Source organism: Falco cherrug, chromosome 1 (genome assembly GCF_023634085.1).
Source record: "Falco cherrug isolate bFalChe1 chromosome 1, bFalChe1.pri, whole genome shotgun sequence".
NCBI lineage: Eukaryota > Metazoa > Chordata > Aves > Falconiformes > Falconidae > Falco > Falco cherrug.
Window position 1 is genome coordinate 119,433,920 of NC_073697.1, and position 25,281 is coordinate 119,459,200.

The 25,281-nt window shown below is 47.4% G+C and overlaps 1 protein-coding gene across 14 annotated transcripts; it reads left to right on the forward strand.

Annotated features, from left to right (window-relative positions):
- Positions 1-267: 267 nt before the first annotated feature.
- Positions 268-23,356, forward strand: EXOC7 (exocyst complex component 7). Of its 14 annotated transcripts, XM_055723853.1 has the most exons (22): positions 292-469; positions 1,304-1,369; positions 2,458-2,642; positions 3,301-3,406; positions 3,943-4,165; positions 5,847-6,014; positions 7,045-7,056; positions 11,862-11,954; positions 12,935-13,003; positions 14,320-14,465; positions 14,787-14,939; positions 15,638-15,736; positions 16,332-16,394; positions 16,710-16,776; positions 19,192-19,230; positions 20,282-20,347; positions 20,797-20,917; positions 21,343-21,438; positions 21,718-21,781; positions 22,333-22,374; positions 22,555-22,688; positions 23,102-23,356. In XM_055723853.1, the coding sequence occupies exons 1-22, from the start codon at positions 410-412 to the stop codon at positions 23,202-23,204; spliced, it is 2,175 nt and encodes a 724-aa protein (XP_055579828.1). In that variant the 5' UTR covers positions 292-409; the 3' UTR covers positions 23,205-23,356. The 14 variants fall into 14 exon arrangements, with proteins under 14 accessions (XP_055579884.1, XP_055579903.1, XP_055579828.1 ...); XM_055723857.1 differs by lacking the exon at positions 7,045-7,056; XM_055723863.1 differs by lacking the exon at positions 19,192-19,230 and having other exon boundaries at positions 293-469.
- The last annotated feature ends 1,925 nt before the right edge of the window (positions 23,357-25,281 follow it).

Below are 25,281 nucleotides of genomic sequence, written 5' to 3' on the forward strand. Positions count from 1 at the left end.
GCTGCTATTGGGCTTGGAGGTGGTTCACCTCAGCCTGGCCGCAGCGGGGATAGCTGGCTTGGGATGCCAGGCCTCCCGGGATAAAACAAGCGTGCCACGCCGGCAGCCCACACCAACGCCTCCAAGATGGCAGCAGAGCCTTCCCGCCACTCCCACGCTAGCCATCGGGGCAGGCAGTGCGCATGCGCCGGCTCCCGCCTGCTGCGGCCGCGCCTCGGCCTGGGGGGCGGGGCCAGCCCGGCCGCTCCCGCGGTGGCGGCCCCTCCCGGGGCGGCGGCGGGCCGTGCCGCGCGTGCGCAGCGCGCCGTGCCGCTCTCAAGATGGCGCCGCGGCGGTGACGGGGCCGGCGGGCGGTGGCGTCTGCAGCGGGACCAAGCGGCGGAGCGTGGGCCCGGCGCCCCGCGGCAGGATGATCCCCGCCGAGGAGGTGTCGGCCCGCAGGAGGGAGATCGAGGACAAACTCAAGCAGGTGGGACTGGGGTCGGGCCCTGCTGCGGGCCCTGCTGGGGCCTGGGCTGGGAACTGGGCTGGGCTGGGCCCGCAGTCCCGGCGTGTTGCCTGGGAGATGGAGCTGGGAACTGGTCTGGAGGTCCCCACCGGGCCTGGGAGCGTTCTGCGACCCCCCCTAAGGGACTGGGCATCCCGCTCAGGACCTGGCAGCATCCCTGGGTTCCCTTCAGGGCCTAGGGCCCTGATTTTTCAGGGTCAAGGATCTGCCTTTCGCATCGGGCCTGCCCCCCCCCCCCCCCCCGACTTTAGGGCTTGGTAGCTTTTGGGGACTCGCCTTTCAGGTCCTCAGGTCCAGCCTGTTTGGCTAGACTTTGCAGGGTGCCGTGTCCCTTATCTCTGGGCTTCGGCGACTTGAAAACAGGCCTTGGTGGTTGCTTTGTGTTGGCCGCTTGCATTTGTGGCTGTGTATGGGATTTGGATGGTGTCAGTGCAACACTTGTGTTGTTCTGTGGCAGGGCAACATGTGTTCTGAGTCAGTGTGCCTCTGTGGTAGAAGTGTTCATTTTATATTGGGCTGTGATTTTAGTGTGCGAAGGCTCCTGGGGTCATGGTATCAAAGGGATGTGAATAATGCATAAAAACATCACTCTTAATTTTATATGTCTCTGATCATGGGTCAGCTGCCCTGATATCTGTTAAGGGGTAGCGTATTAAAATGTGGCCTCAGCATCAGACCAAACATGGTTTGCTGCAGTGTTTATTTACCAGGACTTGTAAAAACCTACACATAATGTTTAGTGACTTAAAAGCTTAGTGTTCAGGATTCAAGACTGTTTTTTCATCATATTGGCAGGAAGAAGAAACTCTGTCCTTTATCAAAGAAAGCCTTGAGAAGAGTGACCAGCTTACAAAGAACATGGTAAGAAGGTCCTTGAAGTTCAGCCCTAATGTTGGGCCTTGGTTTGCTCTTTCTTAGGAGAATCTTTTTCAGGGCTGTCATTGTGCCCATCGGAGGAATGCAGAGTAATGAACTACTTGCTCTGCATCTGTGTTTTTTACTTCAGTGGCTGGTCAAAGGGGAAAACTGATGAATGTTGCAGTCCTAAGCTTCTCTCCCAGTTTGATGAGGGCTCAAATGAGCTGTTGGCCTCATCTCTTTACAGTCTGTCCTCTCTCTTGGGAAGAGGTGTTAATAGACCCCAGACAATTTGTGTAACAACATCATGTTGTTGCTTCATAAAGTCAGGTCTTGTTTGGAGTTTTATTTGGGTAATGTTCTGTTTAAGAGGTAGAAAGCAATTACTGTGCTCTAATTGTTTGTGAGCCCTTGGATAGTATACTATCGCCAGTTTTGGGCTCAGTGCTTTGAGGAAGTTATAGAAGCGCTGCCAGAGAAGTGTGAAAAGCATAACATAGGAGTCAGTCTTGAAAGAATTATGTTTTTGTCTAAAAAAGATGACATTAAGGCACCCTTTATGAGCTTACTAAGATTTTCTGCCTTTCAGAAGCAATATCACAGTCCTTTTTTAAAAAAGAAAAGCGTATGATGGAAAAGAAGGTTCTCACTATGGTGGTCCTGTGCCTTCATGTGTGTGTTTCACGTTTGGGTCTTAGTGGTATGGTGCTGAGTGGCAGCTGGTTTATGCTTTTGTTGCTCTTTTTACCCCGGGTGCTTCCAGGCAGTTTCTGTGGATTTGTTTTCTGCTGTCAAATAACATTTTGCTCCTCCTTAGTACTGTTGGAATATTATGTTCATGCTTTACAAACATTTAATTCAAGGTTGGCCCATCCCTGTATGGCATGTGATCTGTTCTGTGATTGTTCATAGAAATTAGGGCATAGAGGGATTAAAGAGCCCACCTAAGGAACCAAGGAAAATTAGTAGCGGAGCCAAAAAAGAGAAGCCAAGACTGAAGGTCTCAGATTGCCCTGTTCTGACTACTACCCTACTGTATGGATCTGTGTGGAAGGATGTCCTTAGCTCTCTGTTCCTCTCTTGGCTTGTAGGTTTCTATCCTTTCCTCCTTTGAAAGTCGTTTGATGAAGCTGGAGAACTCCATCATCCCTGTCCATAAACAGACAGAGAACCTTCAGCGCTTGCAGGAGAATGTGGAGAAGACCCTGTCCTGCTTGGATCACGTCATCAGTTACTACCATGTGGCTAAGGACACAGAGAAGATCATAAAGGAAGGGTGAGTTGGGCAGCTAGATACTGCTGGGGAGCTTCATCCTATTGAACTTTTGGAACAGAGCTGACTCCACACACCTCATAACATCATATGTATAACCCTTCCCACACTCTTTGCCCACCACCAGTCTACAATAAAGCTGCTTGACTTGACCTTCAGTAATCCCCAGAGGGCAAAGTCTGCTCAGACTCTACACTGGTGTCTCTTCCAGGTTTTGCAGACATGCTGCCATGTGAATCCTGTGAGCCTTGGTGACTTCTCTTCTTAATCCACCCTTTTCCCAAAGGTTCTTCCTGTCCTGCTGATGTTGTCGGTGCATCCAGGATGAACTGGAACTGTTCTGGACCCTGCTTTCAGTCTCGGGGAGGGTGTTGTGATGGCCATTCTCTGGGGTAGAATGTGTAGCTTCCTCTACCTTCCCATCAGGGCCTGACTGGAAGAGGAGGGCAAGGCTGAGAGTTGTGTGCTGCTCAGTCATCAGTACTTCTGCACTTGCTGGTGGATTGGGTATTCTGCTGTGGCGCTCAGTGGAGGCAAAAGGGAATCCTATGATCTCCTAGTTGAAGAAAAGGGAATTGAAATTTTCCTTGTTACTTTTTGCTTTGATATCTTCTTTCTTAGCTTCTGGGGCACTGCATTTTATTTTTGTCTTTATTTTCAGCCCCACTGGGAGGCTGGAGGAATACTTGAATTGCATGGACAAAATCCAGAAGGCAGTGGAATACTTCCAGGACAACAATCCAGACAGCCCGGAGCTGAACCGTGTGGTAGGTTGTGGGTCTAGAACTCTAGAACCTCATATGGGTGAGAGAGGGACAGATGTAGCCCTGGTGCTTGCTCTCTTGCTGTGGGAGGCTGACGGGCTTGCCGCCTGGTGAAGGATGGACACAGCTGAAGAAGTGATTGTTTGGGCTTCCGTTTAAGTGCACTCAGCAGTATTTCTGCTTGTGGTGTCTTGTGCGCTCTATGCATTGTGCCAGTAGGACTTCTGAAAGCATATGTTGCATGTGTGATGGAGTTCATAGAACCTCTTCCAGAATAGCTCTTGTCAGTCCTTCAACTGCTTGAGCAGAATGAGAGATCTCTTTAAATCCCACTTGAAGACTGAGCAACTCCCAAGCATTTTTTTTGTTTAATTCACTTTAAAAGTCTCTTAGTTGTAAGTGTTGTTGGAGTTTGAAGGATGTGATACTTGACAGTGATTGGAAACGCTGCAGGAAGTACATTCTTATGCAGAAATAATCATGAATGACTGATCACAGAAGCCCTGTGCTGGTTCTGTCCTTCTGTTGTGTTGTGCCAGAAATCCCTCTTTGAGAGGGGCAAGGAGTCCCTGGAATCAGAGTTCCGCAGCTTGATGACACGACACACCAAGCCGGTCCCACCCATCCTCATCCTGGACCTGATCAGTGGGGATGAGGAAATGGAGACGCAGGAGGAGATGTCACTGGAGCACCTCCCGGAGAATGTCCTGCATGATATAATCCGCATTTCTGGCTGGCTGGTGGAAAACGGCAGGAATCAAGGTTGGTAGTGCTGTGTGTTGCTCCCTTGTAGTTCTGTATCGGGTGAGTGCTCTCCAGCTACTTCACACGTGTTTGGGACCAAAAGTAGGGTGTTGAGGGTTGTATGTAGCGCTGCACAGCTTGCCTTGTAGATCACACGCCTTCAGCCACGAAGCCTCTGCTCAGGTGCTGCTGTGGCTAACAGGCTGCGAGTCACACTGCTGCTGGTAGCCGGCAGCGCTAGCAGATCTAGTGACTGCTTTAGTGGCACCTTTTAGATGAGTAGTTCAGTCTCCTTTCAGTCACCTTAAAATGTTGCTTTTCTTACAGTGTTTGTAGTGAGGCTGAAGTGATGGTTTGTCAGTTGAACAGCGTGATCTCCTGGTGGATATGATGAAGAGAAGAGCTTTGTAAATAAAGCACAAATTATCTTAATGCATAGTCTGTCCTAAGCAGAAATCCATTTAACTTCCATCTGTAATGCCTTCTGATGGAGCTGCAACTATCTAGTGCTCAGGTGTTATAAATATGCAAGACAGTGGTCACTTACTCCTACTTGGGAACTATTTATGAACAGAACACTTTGCATTAAGTGTGATGAAGGGTTGGGGGAAGGCAGCACAGAATACTTTTAGTCTGCATGTGTCTTCTTTCCTGTTCGGCAGCATCAAAATCCTAGAATGATTTGAGTTTGAAGGGACCTTAAAGATCGTCTAGTTCCAGCCCCTCTGCCTTGGGCAGGGACACCTTCCAGTAGCCCAGTGTCTCACCACCCTCACAGTACAGAATTTTTTCCTTACACCTAATCTAAATTTACTCTCCTTTATTTAAAACCATTCCCCCTTTGTCCTATTGCTACACATCCTTGTAAAAAGCCCCTCTCCAGCTTTCTTGCCAGCCCCTTTAGTTACTGTAAGGTCTCCCTGGAGCTTTCTCTTCTCTAGGCTGAACAATGCCACTTTTTCAGCCTGTCTTCACAGGAGAGATGCTCCAGCCCTCCGATTGTCTTCATGGCCCTCCTCTGGACTCATTCCCACAGGTCCATGTGTTTTTTGTGTGCCTACAGCCTTATACTCCTTTAACTTTCTTGTTGGGAGTGAATGACTGTGGACTTGTTAGAGGAAACGTGCTTTCACAGACACATAGCTACTAGAGTCACCCTCCCCTCCACCTCAATGATTTACTTCTGAGTGGGAATTACTGTGCTGACCAAGCACGATGAACATCTTTAAAAGCTTCTTAAGAATTTTTTCATGATCAAAGATGACTTAAGCATATATAGTGTATTTTGTTAGTCAGTTTGTATTCTGCTTTCAAATGGTGAACACCTCGTTCCTGAGGTTCCCGAGTGCCCTGAATCCTGAGAAGTGTGTAAAGTCCCTCATGCTAGAAACTGAGCACTTAAATTGACAATGTCTTGCACAAATGTCTCCCATTAGTTTCACAGCTGATGTGCTCTTCCTAGCGGTGCACAGACTTAATGTTGTATGTGGTGGGAGGGCTGGAATGAATACTGCAGGGGAAGGAAGAAAAAGTTTTTGAAGAAAACAGGAGAGGCTCTGGGAGGGAAAAACACTTACCTGGGGTCCCATATCAAAGCTAGTAAGTGCTCTTAGGGGCACAGAGTGTTACAGGAAAGGTTTGTTTTGCTGTATAGTGTTCCCTGTTTGCGTATAACCTTGTTTCTATCTTGTCTCGTTAGATTTCATGACTGTTTACTTCCAAATTCGCTCTGTCCAGCTTGACCGCTCCATAAAGGGGCTGAAAGACCATTTTCGTAAGAACAGCTCCTCCACAGGGGTGCCTTATTCCCCTGCCATTCAGAACAAAAGGAAGGATACCCCCACCAAGAAGCCAATCAAGAGACCAGGTGAGTCCCTGAAGGGGGGATCACTGTACTGTGTATCATCTTGCCTGCATATTGAATACATATCTGCAGGCTTTGTCACTGCTGAGGTAGCCTCTGTGTCTAAAACGTGCTTTTAGGACAGGAACAGGGGTGAGATTTTGGAGATAAGCATCTCTTCTCTGCCCTGGATTCAGCACTGAGATTACAGATGCTATGTCTCTTGTTTGTCAAGTCATTAGGTTTGTTCTCTGGGAGGAGAGGGAGAGGAAAAGCTGTTGCCTTAACAAAGAAATGAATAAAAGAGACCCGAGAATGCTATAAAAGGATATGATCTGAGAACACCTGTCCTCAGCCTTGGCATATGGAATATAGACTGTGCCACAGCAAAACTGAAAACTCAGATGTCATAAGCCACATCACTTTAGTCATTAGTTATGAATAAATATTACTGTGCTAGGAAACTAAGAACTTGTCAGGAGTTAAGATAGGGACTAGGCAGGTGCCTACAGAAATGAGATTCAAAGCTGTCTGAATTTTGGAAGGGCTGTTAAAGCTTTTGCCTCAGCCTGTCTTTGGAAGAGCTATGAATGTGGCTGGTGGGTTATTTCACCTCTCCACATAATTGAGTTTTGCTGCATTTTCTGCAGCTGATGAGTCCAGTCACTCCAGTGTACCGGAGTGCAGACTGGAGTTCCCATTTCTGTAATGTGCCATCTAGTGGGAGCAGGGCCAGGAGGAGGGCCAGCAAGAGCTACCACTTACCTCCCACAGCAGTGCAATAATATTGTCCTTCTGTGTGTCATAGCACCCTGTTGTCTCATCTGTAATAGCGATGAAAGCCAGAAAAGCTTAGATTTCTGCGGGTTTACCTGGCTGATATGCTCCCACCCTAGTATTTTTCCCTGTGTTGTCCAATTACTCTTACTGGGTTCAGGAGAATAATAAGAAATGTGAGTAGGGGCTGGGAATGGGTGGGGTGGGGAAAGGGAAGAAAAGAAATACCCATTTTAATTGTGTTGTGTTTATTTTTATAATCCTGATGTGAATGCAGTCCTCATCCCAGGTAATGTGTGTCTATGTGTGCGTGTGCTGGCCCTGGTGCTCACTCTCTTCACTTCTCTTTGTGGAGAGGCTTTGCTGGGCCTCTTCTTGCTAAAGCAGAGGGTGTGCCTGGGATATTTGGAGAGGGAGGGCTGCCCGGGTCAGGCTCTGACATCTGGAGATCACCCCTCTGGTCTTTTAAAATCGGTCTGTGCCACTGCTGCTGTGCCCTGGAGCTGTTTCTGAAAGCTGATGTACAAGTTGCAGAACAGTATCCTTCTGCTAAGGAGAACTAGCTATGCTGCAGATGGCAGAAAAACAGTGTTTAAAATCGCTCCTAAGCATGCGGGCAGTCACTTGTGTTCAGCTCCTGAACAGCCCAGCAGCATGTTTACAATAGGTAAAAATAAATTGTGTGGTTCAGTGGCTCTCCACTGGAAAGATGCCAGCTGGGGATCTGTAGTTGAGCTGTAGGGAACTGGGGTTGTGGGTGCTTCAGATTTGTCCCACAGTTCTCATTTACTACCTGATATTGAAAAGATCTGTGGGTTGTGATTGCTGTGAAGTCAGCACCGTCAGCAGGCGTTTCTGAGCAGCCTGCCAAATGATAACATCTCCCCTATGCTCTAGGTAAATAGTCAGGGATCGAGATTTTTTTTTTTTCATGGGCAGATTAAAAATAATTAGGATTTTTTTTTAATGAGTCTCTTGGATGAGATCTTGGATGCTCCCATAGAGAGTATGGAAAGGAGCCCACACATTTGAGACCACAAGCAAACAGTGATCCTCCAAAATGGATGCGTACGGGCATACAAAATTACTTACCGTTAATGTCTTGGCTGTGGATTTTCCAGGAGATTTTCATGTCTTTTTGCCCAGTTTAATTGGAGTTTGTGAGATGGGCCGGGTAGAAGGCACAGAGCACAGTCTGAATGCGCTTATGGAGCTGACGGTGTATGAAGGAAAGAGCATTTCAGATGATCTATTGGGGTATTGTTGATCTCAAGAAAAAATGGTGGCTAATTTGTCTCCAGTCTTCCGTGAACAAGGACAGAGAATCAGACTGTAGCTCTTGAAGAACAGGGTGGTTAAACCTCATACACCAGCCATCTCTTATGGCTACTAAATTGTACTTAAATGAAATTAAAAATGGAGGGGAAAAAATAGTCTTTGTGCAGGTATTCACTGTTTTTTCTGCAATTCCATCAGCTTTCAAGGACAGCTCTTGAGGTGGAAGTCTTACACCTTCTTCACACTGGCACAGTGGCCCTCTTCATAGCAATACTCTTCTTGTGGTGTTTGATTCCCCTGGTTTTAACCTTTGTTCAATTATGGACAAAAAATATTTTTCTGTGCTGTTGCTTCAATAAGTCAAGTTCTGCCAATTTGGGTTTCAGTCAAGGGGGTTCTCACAACTCCCACAAGTGTGTTGATATCCTTAGTCCTTAAGGAAGAATATCCCAGTGCACACCCCAATGTACACTTTTAACCTGATGCAAGGGATAAATAACAAACTAAATCTGATGTACTAAACTTGTTTACCCACAAAGAAAAGTGGAAGAGAGGCTAAAGGGAAGGTGAGGTATTAGGGATAGGGTAACAAGGCAGAGATCTCCCCTCTCCCTTGGGTACTGTATTGGATTCTGGAGAACATGCTCCATACCCATATGTCATTTCAGAGGGTTTAAATTCATTTGTTTCATTTGTTGGTGTACCCTGTGCTGTCTCCTGTTAGAGCATGCAGTTGAAAATCTGACTGCTGGAGATGCTTAAAAAGGAGAGTTGTCTTCTCTTAAATGAAACTTGTCAAGTTGAACTGATGAAGCAAATCTGTGGTCTTTTTTGTTTTATGCAGTTTGCTGTTTGAAATGTCAGCAGTCTGTCTTAGAGGGCAAGCATGTTCAGATTCCCAAATCATTCTGCTGCAAATACAGGCACGTGAAATACCACTTGTTTGTGATGCCCATAGACCCAGTGCTCTTTTGTTGACGGGAGAGCAGCAGGTAGTTCAGAAGCTCTGCATTGCCAGGGAAGAACAGGGCCAGAAGATGTGGCACCCAGCCTGGCTGCCTACAAGCAAAAGCCAGCGAGCTTTAGCCAGTTTTACAGAAACTCCTGCAGCTCATACTTAAGACAAAAGGACGTGTTGCCCTTCTGCTTGGTTAAAAACTGCCTAATGGAAGAGAGAAACAGGAGAAAAATGTGTAATTGGAAAACTGCCACATGTATACCCAAAAGCTGCTTTATTTAACAATTGGGCAACAGGAGCAAAAGTTTCAGGTGTTTTTTGACATTTGGGGGTATTGGGGGTTCTCCTCAAGCTATAGGAGAGCCCTTTTCCAGTTTACTTAATGCTCCAGTTGACCTAGCTGTGAGGTGCTACCTGAAGGCAGGCTGTGGAGGCTTTGTGTGGCAGAATAAAGAGCCTGTTCCTGGTTCCTGTTTCCAGCTTCCCATATTGGTCACTGCCTAGCTTGAATGTGATGTTTTCATTAGCAGTTGAAACACAGTCCCATTTGGTTCGTGAGCTGCCTAATAGGGGAAAACAATCATGGAACAAAAGCATTTGGCTTCCACTAGAATCCGTTAAAGCCTAATTACAATGCTAAGTAAGAGGGATAGAGCAGCACTGAAGTGATGCCCATGAACACTGAATACTCGGTGTGTGTTACTGTAAACACAGGTAATTGTGCTTGTGCAAATAAAATACAGCAGAGGCATTTCAGCTCTCTGAGAAGAAGCTGTCAGGGTGGGCTGTGGAGACGTGCACTGCATACCTGTGAAGCAAGGTCCTACTGACAGCAGCAGCAGTTTACTGTCTGCTTGGATTTCACATCAATTTACAGGGTTTTTTTGTGGTTTTTTTGGTTGGGTTTTTTTGGGGTTTTTTTGTTCTCCCCATCCCCCCTCTCCGGGTGCTTGAAAGTGGGAAAGATGATAAGAACTGATAAGAACAGTACCTGGGCTGAGCTGCTCTACATCAGCTGGGCCACAGTAACAGCCAGAAGAGTTTAGTGTGTATCTCCAGAGCTTGCTACAGCCCTGTTTGCTCAGAGGAACTTGCTGCTGTGACCAAGCTCTTATGGTTTCTGAAAATAGCTAAGAATCAAGTGAAGTGTTGGGTGTGAAGAGTATTGGGAAACTTAGAAAAAGAGGCATAGTCCTCTCATTTGATCATGTGATGGAAGCTAGGAGCAAATGCATCAGCACAGCAAGGGTGTCTTAAGTCTTCCCACCTTCCCTGGTGTGGGTGTGTAGGGGAGAAGTTTCCCCCTAGAAGAATGTGGTTTATGGATATGATTTTTTTTTTTCTCCACTAAATGGTTGAGTACGCTCCAAACTGATAGAAGAAAAATGTTGCCAGTGAAACATTCTTTAGGAACCACATTCTGTTAAGCGCACAAGGTTAAGGCAGCTTGGTAATTCAGTGGGAACTTCTCTCTCTTGTTCTCCCCCATTAGAGATGCACAGTCTGGGAGGTGTGAAGTTTCCTCCCTCTGCTGCATATCCCTTCATGGGATGAAGCTGTCCTGCACCCTGGGATGCTGTTCTCCAGCAGTGTGTACTTAGGATTCCCCTCAGGACAGCGATCCTCAGCATATGGGCAGCCAATACTCATTTCCAGGCTGCAGTGTGGCTCACAGTTACTGGTTGAAGTAGGGATTTTGTGTGTGTCTGAAGTATTTGTTGCTTTAAAGCAGAAGAACAATTCTTAATTTTGCCAGCAGCATTTTTATTTCCTGGAATCTTCTTCAATTACTCAGCCCAGTTGTTTCATCTGAATCTCCTATAGAAACTCTTTCTACCTTCCCAAAACTTTGTTCCCTGTTGTGCAGGCAACAGCAAAGCTCTGCTGTGAGAGGGTGTCCATGTGCTTGTGATAATTGTAGCTTGTTGCATGACGACTAACCTTTTAACGTGGAAACATTGCTTAGTCTTCAGTTGTCACATTAATGCTTTGTTTTGTGCTTTCTAGCTCTATATCCAGCGTTGGCTTTTGTTCAGTTCTGTCTGTTTTTTGTGTGTGTTAAGTATAAATCTTTTAACCCAGTGTTATTTTTTTTTCCATGGTTTTAATTGATTTGCAGTTCCTTAGAAGAGAAGTGTCTTGGGGATTAGGGTGACTTAATGCAAGTTAGACATGGGTGGGCAGCATTCATTATCCTGTGATTGCTGTGATGGGAATTGCTGCTGCAGTTGCTTTCTCGAGCCCAGAGGTTGTCACCCTTTTATTGCTTCCAGAGATCGTTCCTTGTCTTGGCTATGGGGCTCCTGATGGGTCTGTATTGATTACGCTCTGAAAATACCCCTCAGAAAGGCACCTCTTTCTGCAGCTCTAACCAAGTGGCTGTGATTGTGGCTCTGGGGAGCAGGCAACGTACTGCTGGACAGGAATTGTCTGTACTGCAAAGCCCTGCTTCCGCAGCTGAGGAAGAGCAACAAACCTTGTGCGCTTGGATGCGGAGTACAGGTTTAAATAAATTCATTAGAGGGAAGGGTGCTTCACTGCTTCCCTTCTCTGATCACGTTTTCTCACCCAGCCATACCGTTTCATGAAACTGATTTGAGCGCTCCCTGATTCTGTAATGGTGGCTGGAATTCACGCCTTCACCCTCAAAGCAGGGAAACAGTCTGGAAATGCCATTGTATCTGCACACTTGGACATGAGTTTGGGGTTCACCTTCCTGTACTGAGCATGCCCGTTGGTGCCCAGCATCCTCTTGTTGGGCCCAGGTGACTTGCTGGTGGAGGGCTGGTGTTCTGGGTTTGTTTTCTTTCACTCATTTTCTAGGTCTTCTTGTCTCTTCTCTCTGGCTCTGGTGACAGGCACGATCCGTAAGGCTCAGAACCTTCTGAAACAGTACTCTCAGCATGGTCTAGATGGGAAAAAGGGGGCCTCTAACCTCATACCTATGGAAGGTAATCACAGCTCTGGCTACTTCACTCTTGACTTTCTCTGTGTATCAGCCTTGCTTTTCCAGGTGGGACTTCCATTAGCCTCATGCTTGGTGGACAGCATTGGATAGGTACAGCTATTCTTGGGGAGCCAAATTGATGCTGGAGGGCCAAATTATTTTTCTGAATTTAGTGTCTGAATTTCAAAGTCTTTGTAAACATGAATACAGGTGGAAAGGATGTTACCTTAAAGCAGTTGACCCACCACAGCCCCCTGGCTAATGGAAGCTCTCCTGTGATGACATCTGCTTGTGGTGTTTCTGTTCCCTTTTCTTGACTTTGAGACATTCAGTTTCGTAGTGACCTTTCCAAACCTGATGCTGAAGTGTCAGACCACAACTAGCTTGGTGCATTGTGCCTGTGTGTCATCTTCGTGGAGACCTACCTAAGTGGTTGTCTTCCGTATTCTAATCTCCTCTGCTTATAGAGGTTGTACCAGATAAAGGAGAAGGGGTCACTTGCTTCAAAGCATCTGTAAGACCTTTTTGCCTCCTGCTACATATGTACCCAAAGTAGATCTCTTCAGCACCTATACTGTAGTCCACTAAATCCAAGGTGATCAACACAATTCATTTTTTTTGGGGGTGTGTGTGTGTAAATTCTTGTGCTGAGCAGGAGATGGGCTTTGATTTTTGGATTTGTAATGGTTGTGAGTAAAAATTGGATTTCTGTCCCGTTCAGAACTTATGGCAGGAGGTTCAAGGGACTCCTGTGGCCCAACAAATAACTCTCACTTCTCATCAGGTTTCAAAGGGTTGCTACTGCTACATAGCCCAACAAAGGGATTTGGTCAGGTAGCATTCCTGGGACTGTATAGGGAAAAAAAGTGTCCATCAGATCAAATAAGCCAAGCTTGAAGCAGCTTCCAGCCAGTGTGAGCATCCGTGCTGTAACCACCCTGGATAAATTGCGCCTTCTGTTTGTGCCGGCTGACATCTCACTAGGTCATGAGCATGATTTACGAGTTAAACACCTTTCCGATACCCTGAGCGACAAGCATGGGCCGGCTGCGGGTAAGTACCATGTTGTCACTTCATAACAAGCTGGCTAACATCCCTTCTTTTCAGCATGTTTCACAGTAGTTTTGTAGCCAGTGGCTGTTCGTCTGTGTGGGCAGTCCTGGAGCATGGGCCTTCTCTGACTAAGAAGCTCTGGCTCTTCTCAGTAGAATTCACTCCTACTAATCACACACACCCCAAGCCCTCAAACAGGGAACCCCAACTTTGTCCAACCAAAGACTGGTGGCCACCATGCTGAGGGGCACTTTCCTATAGGTCGCTACTGGCTTGTTTGATGCTGAAGTGAAGCAAACGGGAAAGGGACCACGTGCGACATGCAGTAATACAGTGGGCCACTCCCCACTGCAGGCGGCCTGTAAAACCACGTCAGATTTGTGTGTCCCTGCTGACCATAACCTTTTAAAAGATCAACCCAAGGGGCCTGTCAGTGCAGAGAAGAGTTGGTTCTTTCTCCATCAAAAGCTGCATATGCTGCTGGGAGGAGAGGAGCAGCAGTCTGTGGCTTAGAGAAAGCCTCTCTGTGTAATCTTACTGTCTTGCGGTGGTTACTACAGGGGTCTGAGTAATACAGGATGGTGTGTGTCTGCTTGTGTCTGTCCTGCTGACACATCCAGATGATTGTTGGCATGAGTTGGTGTGGGCCCTTGTATCGTACTGGCACTTCTCATGCCTGCCACTTAGGTTCTTTGAGGGATCTTTATTCGAATATTTGCATTTGTATGCAGCGTTGTGTGGCAGATTGCTCACCTAGCTGTGCTGATAGTCCTGCTTCATAGGATTTAAATGTCCATCTGCCTGTTTTTTATCTTCTGTTTTGGCCTGTGGGAAGAGGCTGCTTTCTAGGACAGCCTGGATTTCCCAGGAATGTTGATGCAAAATGGCAGTTCTTCATCTGCATGATGGATGGAGATAAAGAATTCTAAAAATACAAGCAGAGATGTTGAAGAATTTACCTCAGACCTTCCTGAGTTTAGTACTCTGTGTTCAAGCCCTTCATTAAATTTAGTATCCCAGAAGAGCTCCAGACTTGCCTTCTGTCATGAGGCTGGGAAGAGCTGGTGTCCTGATGTGTCTGTTTCTTGAACAGCAGATGATTTTGCATGCCTCTTGCAGGGTATGCGTAGCTTCCCATGCACAAACCCAGGGGCAGGTTTGGTGAGATGACTCTTGTTCTCACACAAGGATGGTTGCAAAGCCAGAACCTTTTCCAGAAGAACCTTGTGCTCCTTGTGTAAACCAAGGCCTTGGAGTGAGCAGAGCTACTGGAAGCTCAGTGTGAATTCTCTCTTAAAGCCATCTTGCCCTTACAGGGAGGGATGATGTCTTCGACATTGAGATTGATGCGTACATTCACTGCGTTAGTGCCTTTGTCAAACTGGCCCAGAGTGAATACCAGCTCCTGACAGAAATTGTCCCAGAGCACCACCAAAAGAAGACCTTTGACTCTCTCATCCAGGTCAGTTGAGCACCTCTGCTTGGCTTTTCTTGTGAAGAATATGCACAAAGTCTTTTTCCCCTCATTGTGAGGATGTAGATTCCACCACCTGCTGTGGGTGCCCAAGAGCACCACCTCTGCTAGAATTGTCCTTCAGGACCTGTTTAAGGAACTGGGGCCTGCACCAGGCCCTGGAGAACCTGTGCTCAGAGTTAGTCACTGGGTACTGCAAATGACCAATCAGCTAAATTGGCATCCTTAGTGGGTATCCTGCATCAAGCCCCTTGTGCTGCCTGGGCAAAAATCATGCTGCTTCCTTCTGACACTTTGGCTTTGTTGCAGGAATCATTAGATAACTTGATCATGGAGGGGGATAACATTGTCTCAGCTGCCCGGAAAGCCATCATCCGACATGACTATTCAGCTGTGCTCACAATCTTCCCCATCCTTAAGCACCTTAAGCAGATGAAGCCAGAATTTGACCAGGTCTTGCAGGTAAGCATGACGGGATTGGAGAGGGTCCTGTGGCTTGGGTTGTCTGGAGAACTTTTTGAAAGGGATTATCACAGTGGCTTTGAACAAAGCTGTGCTGCTTCTGTTCTCCAGCATGGACTGGAAGTGACACAAATGCAGCTTTCTCGTTTCTGTGATGGTCAGCCAGCAACTCAGCATCTCAGCAGCAGTTCTGTTCAGTTCAAGTCATGATCCAGTGATGGACAGTCTACATTATTCTGCTGCGTACATAGCCTCTGAGGTGTTTCATCTCTGATACTGTTGAGCTTAGCTTAGACTATGCTCGCTGATGCCTGGACAATGGGCTGCTCTGAAGGAAGCCTGCTTGGACTGTGCCACGAGGTTCTCCAGGTATCAGATATGGCATCCAGATTTAGCAAAGCTCCTTTCCATCTGCTTCCAGCTGGTGACTGTGGTGCACCATCCTCCTATATCAGGTACCGTGTAAGAAGAAACATGAGAGGTAGCAAGTCCTGGTCACCGTTAGGGTCACAACATCTTCCTTTTCTGGCTGGCAGAAGAATGCAGGATTTCATGTGTTGGTGGTAGCACTGTAAATATTCTCCTGACACACGGAGAACTGAGAATGAGATGCTGGGGTGGGGCATCAGGGAGGATGGGTGCTGGGTGAAAGTTCACATACTGTTTTCCTTCTCTGATCTGTTATGGAACCATTCCAGGGAACTGCAGCAGGCACTAAGAACAAACTGCCAGGATTGATCACTTCCATGGAGACCACTGGTGCGAAGGCACTGGAAGAGTTTGCAGACAACATTAAGGTAGGATTCTCCTCAATGTTCTCTCTGGCAAGACCAGCAGGCTTGGAAGGTGGGGGTTCTGAGCAGAAGCCCCAATTTAGCTTTCAGCTTTCCATGAGAACACATAGTTTCTGAATCTAGAGCAGGACCTTGTTGGATTGATCTGGATGGTCAGCTGCATGTATCAAATGCTTGGTACTGACTTCAGATACAGGAGGTGTCTGCCTAAGAGCCTTAACAGGCATACAACAAATGATTTGACATAAACTTCCAGCCCTCTGCAGATATCAAGTCGATCTCTGAATTTAATCCTATTCAAAAAGAAAGGAAAATTGCTGACTTAAAGTTTTGAAGGACTCTTGTTAAACTGTCCCTGTGTATCACTGGCTTGGCGAATGCACTGCCTGGTGGGTGGGCTGAATGTTTGATGGTCGCATGCTGAACAAACCCCTATGGTTCTGAGCTGCTGGTGCATAGGAGCTGTGGTTTCTGAGCACCAGGAGATGGCACTGCAAGAGCCAGGTCTGAGGATGTGGCTCACTTGCAGCAGCAGTTATATTGTAGGTGCCTTCAAATTCCGCATGTGCTTACCTTACATCTGACTCTTCCCTCTTAGAATGATCCAGACAAGGAGTATAACATGCCAAAAGACGGGACAGTTCATGAACTCACCAGCAACGTATGTGTTAAACCATTATTTGTGGAAAAACAGTTTCTGAAGAACCTTTATAAAGAACAGTGGGGAAATTTCTTAAGTTAAGCTGTCTTGGTATTGGAAGGGCAAGTAACCGGCTTCCGTGGAGAGTTTAGCTAGCTGTCCTTGCTAAGCCATGATGTGACTGTTTGGGTGAAACCCAGGAACTCAAAGGAATGTAGTGATTTGTTTCTTTAAGGCTTTTAAGTTTGGGGGGACAAGTGGTCCCTCATGATTCTTAATAGCAGACCATAGGAAACACAATGTCAGTTGCTTGTAACTTCCCTCCGTTGCTTCTAGGCTATCCTTTTCCTACAGCAGTTGTTGGATTTCCAGGAGACGGCGGGTGCCATGCTGGCATCACAAGGTACACACGTGCATGGGGCTTGTTTGGGCATGCAGTTCCTTCCCCAAATCGTCTGAACATCTTCCCTAAAAAGATCAAACCTTAATGTGCACTGTGAGCTTGTTTTCCTCCTGTCCTTCACCCTGTGGTTTGTCTTGTCCTCCAACCTGCCATGACCATGTAGTTGGTTATCTGGAGAACTCCAAGGGATACAGCTTCCCTGCTGGCCTTGCTCCTGTCAGGTACTTGGGATGATGTTTATTGTTGATCCGCTATGTGGTATCAAGAGAGGATACCTTAGTCATTTAGCTTTGGATCTGACACTGGGCTGGTCCTCTGTGACTCTACTGGAGTGAGGGCGGTTGATCCAGCTGAGTTACCTTTAGTTAGGCTGTGTGTTGACGAATTGTCGCAACAATTCCCTGCCACATCTTCTGGTCAGCATATAACAGCAGCAGCAAGAATATTCTCAGCATCTAGCCATGGTCAAGCTGGGACTCATGAGTTATTAGTGTGCCACATGCCCTAACAGAGAGACAAGTTTTAGTTCTGCTCTCCGGAACGCTAAAGAGACTGATTCCAGAAGGAAATACCTAGATCGGAAGCTGAGAGCTGCTGCCTCATGTAACAGGATGCTGCTGCGTACTGGCTAGAGTGTGGTTCTTTGTTCCGTAAGAGCAGCAGCTCCCAGCTCTGTAGTGAGCCCTCAGGCTTGGCAGAGCTCCTGCTTTCAAGTAGGTTGGAATAGAGCAGGCTGGAGAGGTGGAGAACTGGAGATTCAGGGGCCACAGGGACCTGAGGGGCCACAGGCCACTAGCTGGTGTTTGGTGAGGGTTAGGGAGCCTGTTAGGAGCAGGGGAAGAGGGAAGCTTACAGCTGCCTCCAGACTGTTATCTCCAGTTCCTGATTGGAAAATTCTGCCAGTTCTAAATTAACTCAAGCTGGGATGTCTCTGCTTCTTGCCACACCTCCTCTAGCCACTGTCTTGCGCCCTTTCCACTTGCAAGCTCAGTGCGCTCAGAGTCTGCCTCCCAGGCCTTGACTCCCTCTCCTTGGTCAAAGAGGTGGTCTCGTTTTTTTGGTGGAGAAACCAGTTGTTTCCCACGTGCTTCCCTGTGTGGTGGTGTCAGCGCTGTGGTTTCAAAGTGTTGATACATTGTCATGCTATAGAGGTCAGTTATAGGAGCTGATTCAAAAGGTAGCATATAGGCTTTTTTATTTTTTATATCGGTCATATAACAAAATGTAACCATATCCATGACACAAGCTGTTTTCTTTTTAATTGTGACTGGGTGTCCCATTGAGTATAGAGGGGTCCTGCTGTGTAAAGACAGCTTGAGAAAAATGCCTCTTTGCTGTCTGTTCAATTATTAAAGCTTGAAGTCAGTGTAATTGTAACAGATCTGGTAACTTGGGCTGACATGTAGTACTTCAGAACCATGCATGATTTGACCCACAACTCAAGTACTGTAAATTGTGTTCTCTCCATCTGCAGTTGGGCCGGAGGGACCATTTGCAGCCAGATGCTCCCTGCTTTCTGCCAATGTTGTTCTCGTGCAGAAGCAGCTCTGTCGCTTGCTCTGAGAGCTAGGCCTGACCCAACATAGGGCACCTGCTCAGGGCAGAGCTGTTCTCATTTTCAGTGACACTGGTTACTGAATGTTGGTAAAGTTGTGGTCCCTGTCTGGCACTGGACCTAACATCACTAAGCATCATCAGATGACAGGTGATTATGTCTGCAGAGTTTAAGAGGGGAGTTGCTTCTGCAAACAGAGGCATCTCTGGGATGCTGACTTGTGCCAAGGGTGACTATCTCTAATGATAGCTTCCAGTTACTGGCTCAGGTGTGGGTATCTGGAGTTGGGTTAGATAACTCTTGCAGTGATCCCAAGTGGTGGGAAATACATGGAGTTTTTTCTGTAATGGTTTTGCTACCACTGAAGGCAAGGAAAGTTGATCAGTTAAATGCAGTGATGCCAATCCCTTGCTGCCGTCCGCTGAATGGCTCTGTAGGGCCCTGTATAGCCATGGGGGGATGCTAAAGTGCAGAGTGAGGGTGGGATGGCTTCGTTGAGGTTCTTGGGAAGGTTATATATGGCTGTGCAGTTTATTTCAGGGACCAGTAAACTGCTGCTGGCATGAGGGGAAGCTTTCCCTCGAAAGTGAGTTTGAACTCATTTGGAATGAGGTGTCTTGCTAAATACAAAAAATGTCTCTAGCAGGGGAAGGAGGTTAGAATCTGCCTTTCCTCTGTGATCTGCACTCTGTTTGTGGCCTTGGAGGGACTCCTGCCTGCTCTCCTGTGTAGCTGTCTGTGGCTGCTCTGTATTAATATCTGCTTTGTTCTCAAAGGGATGGTGGTCTCTAACCTGTCTTTTTGCACTTTGCGTTTCTTTTTCTCTCTCCTCCCTCCCCTGTCTCTCTGCCTAATTGTAGTTCTTGGGGACACATACAATATTCCTTTAGATCCCAGAGGTAAGCAGACTTACCCACACATACCTGTTCATATTGCCTCGGACTCTGGTGATGTATGTTAATTCTTTATCCTCCAGGAGTGGTAAATAAATTAACACATAATTGAAAAGGGAGAAAGGGGAGGGTGAGTAACTCCTGCCAGCGGGCTGGAGAGAATAGGGAGGGCTTGTCATCAGCAGACAATGAGGGATGCCACATGAGCTGAAACAGGCTAAAGACACTCTCATGGCACTGAATCCGTTTGGCACAGGTAGCAAATTGGCCCAGCTGGTATCGTGCTTTATCCCATGTGTGCTTGGCTCCTTATTGTCCAACTCCCAGCAACAGGAGCCTGGAGGCCTTTCCCATGGGGTGCTTATGAACTTGGACCACCCGAGCTAGGCCTGGCTGCCAAACTGATGAGGGGAGGAGGAGATAGCTACCCGATGTGTCCTGTGGGACCCAAGCCCACAAGCCCTTGAGGGCAGAAAGCCATCCCTTATGCATAGACAGAGGGACATGTGCCAGCATGGAGTCGCTGCTTGTAAGGGCAGGCTCCCATGCTGGCACAGTCCCTCATAGAGAGCCAAGCAGGGCCTGTCAGCAACCATGGGGATGGCTGAAGCTTTCCAGAGCCCTTCTGCTTGTTTCAGTTACTGTTGCGTGCCTGCCGTTAACAGCTCCAGCTCGTTTGTTCTCTGATTGCCAGTTTCTAGTGCTTACAAACCCTTTTCAGGTGGTGGGGGAGGGATGGGGAAGATGTGTTTAATGACTCTATTTCTGATCAAGAGGATGTAGTCTGAGCACTAGGAAGGAAAGGAGAGATTTCTGCTGGGGTGCTCAGCACTGGATGCAGATAGAAGGATTGAGGGGTGCAGAGCTCTTGCACCCTCACCCTGGATAAGCCGCTGACAAGTAGCACTGAAGCAGGGAGCTAATTTCACTGTCAACGGAAGCTCTGCACTAACTCCATAGCAACGGGGATGAGGCTTGTTTGAATAGAGGCAGGCTGACCACACATACCCCCTTTCCCCATGCTGTGTTAACTGTCCTACAACTCTCTTCTTTTCAGAGACCAGCTCTTCAGCTAGTAGCTACAGTTTGGAGTTCAGTAGGCGTCTGCTGAGCACCTACATCTGTGAGTACTCTGCACACCTTCCCATTTCTGCCCCATTGGCTGTCTTTCCCTTGTTTTCTTCCTGGGTGAAGAGCACAGGCTGTGTCTCTTAGTCCATGTGATCTTTCCATGTTTGAGCTGGAGTCTGATGGGAGGGATGAAAAAAAAAAAAAGCATCAAACTGCAAGTTTCAGACTGTTACAGTTAGATAAGACAAAGCACAGTGCAGCAACTTGCTGTGCTGCAGAGCTTTTGTCACCAGTTTTGGTGACTAGCTGAGTAAAGATCAGTGTAATGCTCGTTACAGGTTTAAGTACACGTAATTATACCCTTGTCTGCACGTGCAGTTGGGGCTTGCTGTTCACTTTGCTGTGGGCCCACCGCAACATTACCGAGCTCTCAGTTTGAATTGTCAGGAATGAGAAGTTTCAGTGCAAAACTTTTTGTTCTTTGTTTTTCCCCTCTTTAAGGCAAAGTACTGGGCAACTTGCAGCTTAACCTTCTTAGTAAATCTAAGGTTTATGAAGACCCAGCTTTGAGTGCTATTTTTCTGCACAACAACTACAACTACATTCTGAAATCTCTGGAAAAGTAAGTGTGTATCTGGGCAAATCTCCCTGAAGTCCAGGCTAATTCTAAGCGTGGTTTTGGAGCAGAGTTCTGCATTGAGTGCACTTATTTGCTGGCCTGTCTCACCTCTGCTGTTTCTTCCATTCTTGAAACTGCCCTTTTGAAAGCTTTGCACTATTATAACCATTACATTGCACAAGAGCAGAAGATAAAAGCATCAGAGATGCCTTAGGCTGTAGAGCATCCTTTGATCTTGGGAGGACTGAGGATGTAGCTTTGGAAAGTAACTTAGAGTAGCTTCTCTGTCCCAGTTTGTGCATTTCAAGGTCCATTTTATTGTAAAGGGCAGTAAAGTATTTGTTATAAGGGCTTGAAATGTTTCCATCCTGCAAGCAGCTCTGAGAGCAGCTGGCTCAGGTGCTTCCTCAGGTTTTCTGTTCTTTCAGATCTGAGCTGATCCAGTTGGTAGCTGTGACACAGAAGACAGCTGAGAGGTCTTACCGGGAGCTTATTGAACAGCAGATCCAGACCTACCAGCGCAGGTCAGGTGACATCCTCTCCAGTTCCCTTAGTTTTGTTGGTTTGAGAGCTTGGGAGCCAATGCTGCTGGAGCAGTGGGAGAGATTAGCCTAAACCAGAAACTTGTCTAAACCCAAAGTATTTTGCTTTCCAAGTGATTAATCTGACTTGAAGGGGTTACTGTGGAAAGTTTTGGGGTGTGTATTGTCTGGGGTGGCCTTTGGGTCATGGGTGAAGACTGATGTTCCAGTGAGGCATGAGTAACTCCTCTTTGCCTCTTTCCTGTCTCATTTCACCTGCAGCTGGTTGAAGGTGACAGATTACATCCTGGAGAGAAATCTACCTGTCTTTCAACCAGGAGTGAAGGTGAGAGGATGGGCAAGGATGGTTTTCAGATAATAGAAATTGCCACAAACTTTTCCTTTGTCATATTAAAAAAAAAAAAAAAAAATAATCCCAGAAAACTCCTTTGTCTCATGCCAGTGTTGCTCTGCAGAATGACTACTGTGGCTGGAACAAGATGGAGCGCAGCGCTGCCTTGTAATCTTCCCTGCCCCAGATTCATACAAGTCTTTTAATCTCTGCCTCTAATCTTGTATTTTCACCTGAGCAGATGCTTCTATTTTGGATTTGCAGAATGTTCAGAACCTCCCCTTAGAAAGGGCTGGAAGCATAAAAGAGGTCTATTTTTATGTCTGTTTTGTCTGAAAATTACCCTTGTTAAACCTACTTCAGATAAAAGCCAATTGCTGAATGTAGGGTGTGCTGCTCGCTGCAGCTCTCTTCCCTTTAGGAGAGGGAATTCAGGCCAAGTAGGTAGGATATTACTTAGGTTGGATGGGGATTTGTGGGCAAACATTGATGTTGGAAATTTTATTTCTGGAGATTAAATAAAATCCTTTCCCTCCTTTTTGCAGCTCAAGGATAAGGAGAGGCAGATGATAAAGGAACGGTTTAAGGTAAGGAGGTGTTGGATGGCCTAAGAACATCCCCTGGTTGATTGGGACAGGCAGTCAGATGAAAGATCTGCTGAAGGAGATGACTGCCTGTTGGTGATCAGCAGTGGAGGGGAAGAACATCAGACCCAGTATAGAGACACGATTGCAGATAGCGCGCTCACTGAGTTTTACTTCGGACAGGGTTTTAACGACGGGCTGGAGGAGCTATGTAAGATTCAGAAGGCCTGGGCAATCCCAGACATGGAGCAACGGGACAAAATCCGCCGGGCACAGAAAACCATTGTGAAAGAGACCTATGGTGCCTTCTTGAACAGGTGAGAACCTCTTGCAGCGTTGTGCTCTCTTCTTTGGATTTACTGAGGTCTTTGGGGCCTAGAGTAGCCTGAGCTGGGGCACTTTTCTGTTGTCTTGTCTTGTTTTACCATGCAAGGTAGAGAAACTATCCCCAAGCTGAACTCCACTAGTTGCAGACATCTGCTGTCACCCTGGTTCCTTGGTCAAGGTGAGTGCAGATGTTCTAGCTAGCGCAAAGCTCTGAGCCACCCTGGGCTATTCATGTAGAACTCGGGAGACCAGCTGTAACTAGGTCACTTGCTCTCTACAAGATACCCTCTCAGGTTCAAGTGGGACGTGCTGGAGTGGAGCTGATCTGTGACAGAGGAGGGGTCAGTGGGTCTCTTTGTTGTGTTCCTGTTGTTCGTCACCTGTGGGTTGTCCTCTTTTGCAGATATGGCAACGTGCCCTTCACCAAGAACCCAGAGAAGTACATCAAATACCAGGTCGACCAGGTGGGGGAGATGATTGAGAAGCTGTTTGACACATCGGCATAAATCTCCAGCTGTTGTGTACTCTCCAGCTGCCAAGTACAAGTCAGAACTCTCTCAGCAACCTTTGGAACTCCCTTCCCTTCTCCCCTGCCCCATTGTGGTGGGCAGGGTGTTATACTTGTATTTATCAGATTTATAAACCTGTGGAAACACTACCTCCTGGCTGGTTTTGCCTCCTCCTTTGGATCTGGAGCAAAGGCTGCTGTGTGGGCTCTTAGGTTTGCAAATCTTCAGGCGCGGGTATAAATATTGATGCTTTGATGTGCGGCAGACAATGGTGAGTGTGGGGAAAAAACAACAAACAAACAAAACCCTGTTATGAGCACGGTTCTCCTGTTAAGGGCAGGAGGCTGTCAGTTCCAAATGGTGGTGCCTGCTTCCCTGATGGGTTTTGGGAATCTCAGTCCTGTAGGATCCCAAAGGATTGTCACACAGAGTTACTTGTAACTGTTCTTTAGTTCAATGATAGGGCGAGATGCAGGTTCTGTGATGTGTGGGTGCCTGGCAGATCTGCAGTCTAGTTGTGTACTGGGAATGTTTTACCCCAAAATTTCACCAGCTATCCTAGTAATAGTTCTCTGGCCTGCATGAGGCAACAGCAGACAGGGTGATGGCAAGCTGGAGTCATGACAAGAGCAGTGAGAATCGGGTGGCGTCCTCACTAGGTGCTGTTCCTCATTGACCTGGGGCAGAGCATGTGTAGAAGTGTTCCCATGCTGATTTCTGCAGAGCACCTTCTTCCTTCCCTGTTTTTCTTTGTCTCCTGTCTTGTCTTGCATCTCTTTCCTGCAAGCCAAGTCCATTCCCTTCACTTAACCCATGGGCATCGCATGAGAAACAAGTGCTGCTCTCCCGCATGCCTTGGGGTGATGCCGGCAGGCTTTGCAGGAGCGGGACTCTGCCATCTTCACAGCAACACCTTTCAGAGCTTTGGCGCTCGTATGTTGTTTCTGTGGTCTCTAGCAAGGCACCTCCTGCCCCCACCTCACTTAGTCCTGCTGCTTGCTCTGTTGTGGGATCTTCTGCATTATTTGCCCATGGTAGCACTTGAAATACAGGATTTAGAGCTAGGAGTGCTCGCAGTAGCTGCTACGTTGCAATCTGGAACAAATCCATTATTCACCTGAGCCTGTGTTTACAGGAGTGAATGTACGCTGGTGTCTGATTAGCCCAGCAGTGGAAGAGCTGTTGTGTGCACCTCTGCTGGGAGGTGCAGAGGGCCAGGCAGACCTTGGCACGAAAAGGAGGGTGAGAAGGAACGGCAGAAGGGTGGAGAGCTGTGTTCTAACCCTTCTGCTGTTGTGTGTCCACCGACCCTGCCTTGTCCTAGCAGGGGAGGCTGCTTTGTGCAGTGTCACAGCTGTGAGATGGGCTGTTTCCCTGGGGCAGTCAGGGTTGCACATCCAGGGGAAGGTCTGCCCCCGGCAGTTACAATGCCAGTGGATAAGAGAGACAGAGTAGCAAAGGGCAGAGAGGTGACAACCTGTCTTGCCCCATGTCACACGGGAGCTGGATGTTAGAGCCTGGATGCAAAAGCAGGTCCTGCTGTGGCAGACCCAGCCGCTTGCTTGGGCTGCTGTCTCCACAGACAGCTTTTTTTCAGGTAGCTCCTGGTTATTCTGAACCCCTGACCTTCCTCCTCAGCCTGGACCTGAGCATGCTCTGAAACACCACCTGCTCTCAGCGATGTGGCAAATGCCTGAAACGCAGCAGGTTGGACAGGCTTGTGGGTTCAAGTCTTGATCACACCTGCCTGGCTGTCTTTCATGTGTCTGGCCACGCAGGCTACAGCACTGACCGGAGAACTCTCCTGTAGGGACCTTCTCTCCTGCTTTCAAACCTCAAAGGCTTGAGGAAACCTGAGACATCAGTGTTGGCTGGCTGTCCCTCTGCCAGCTCCAAGAGTCTCTGAAGGCTGGCAGGCACTGGACGGAGTGTTTTTAAGCATAAGCAAAGCACTGCTGGCTTGCATTACATGCAGTGTCGAGCCTGGTGGATACGCGTGCAGACACTCACCAGAAGGAGATGGATTTTTTCACCGTTCTGGATCCGTTTCTGCCACCACAGCAGTCTGATCTAA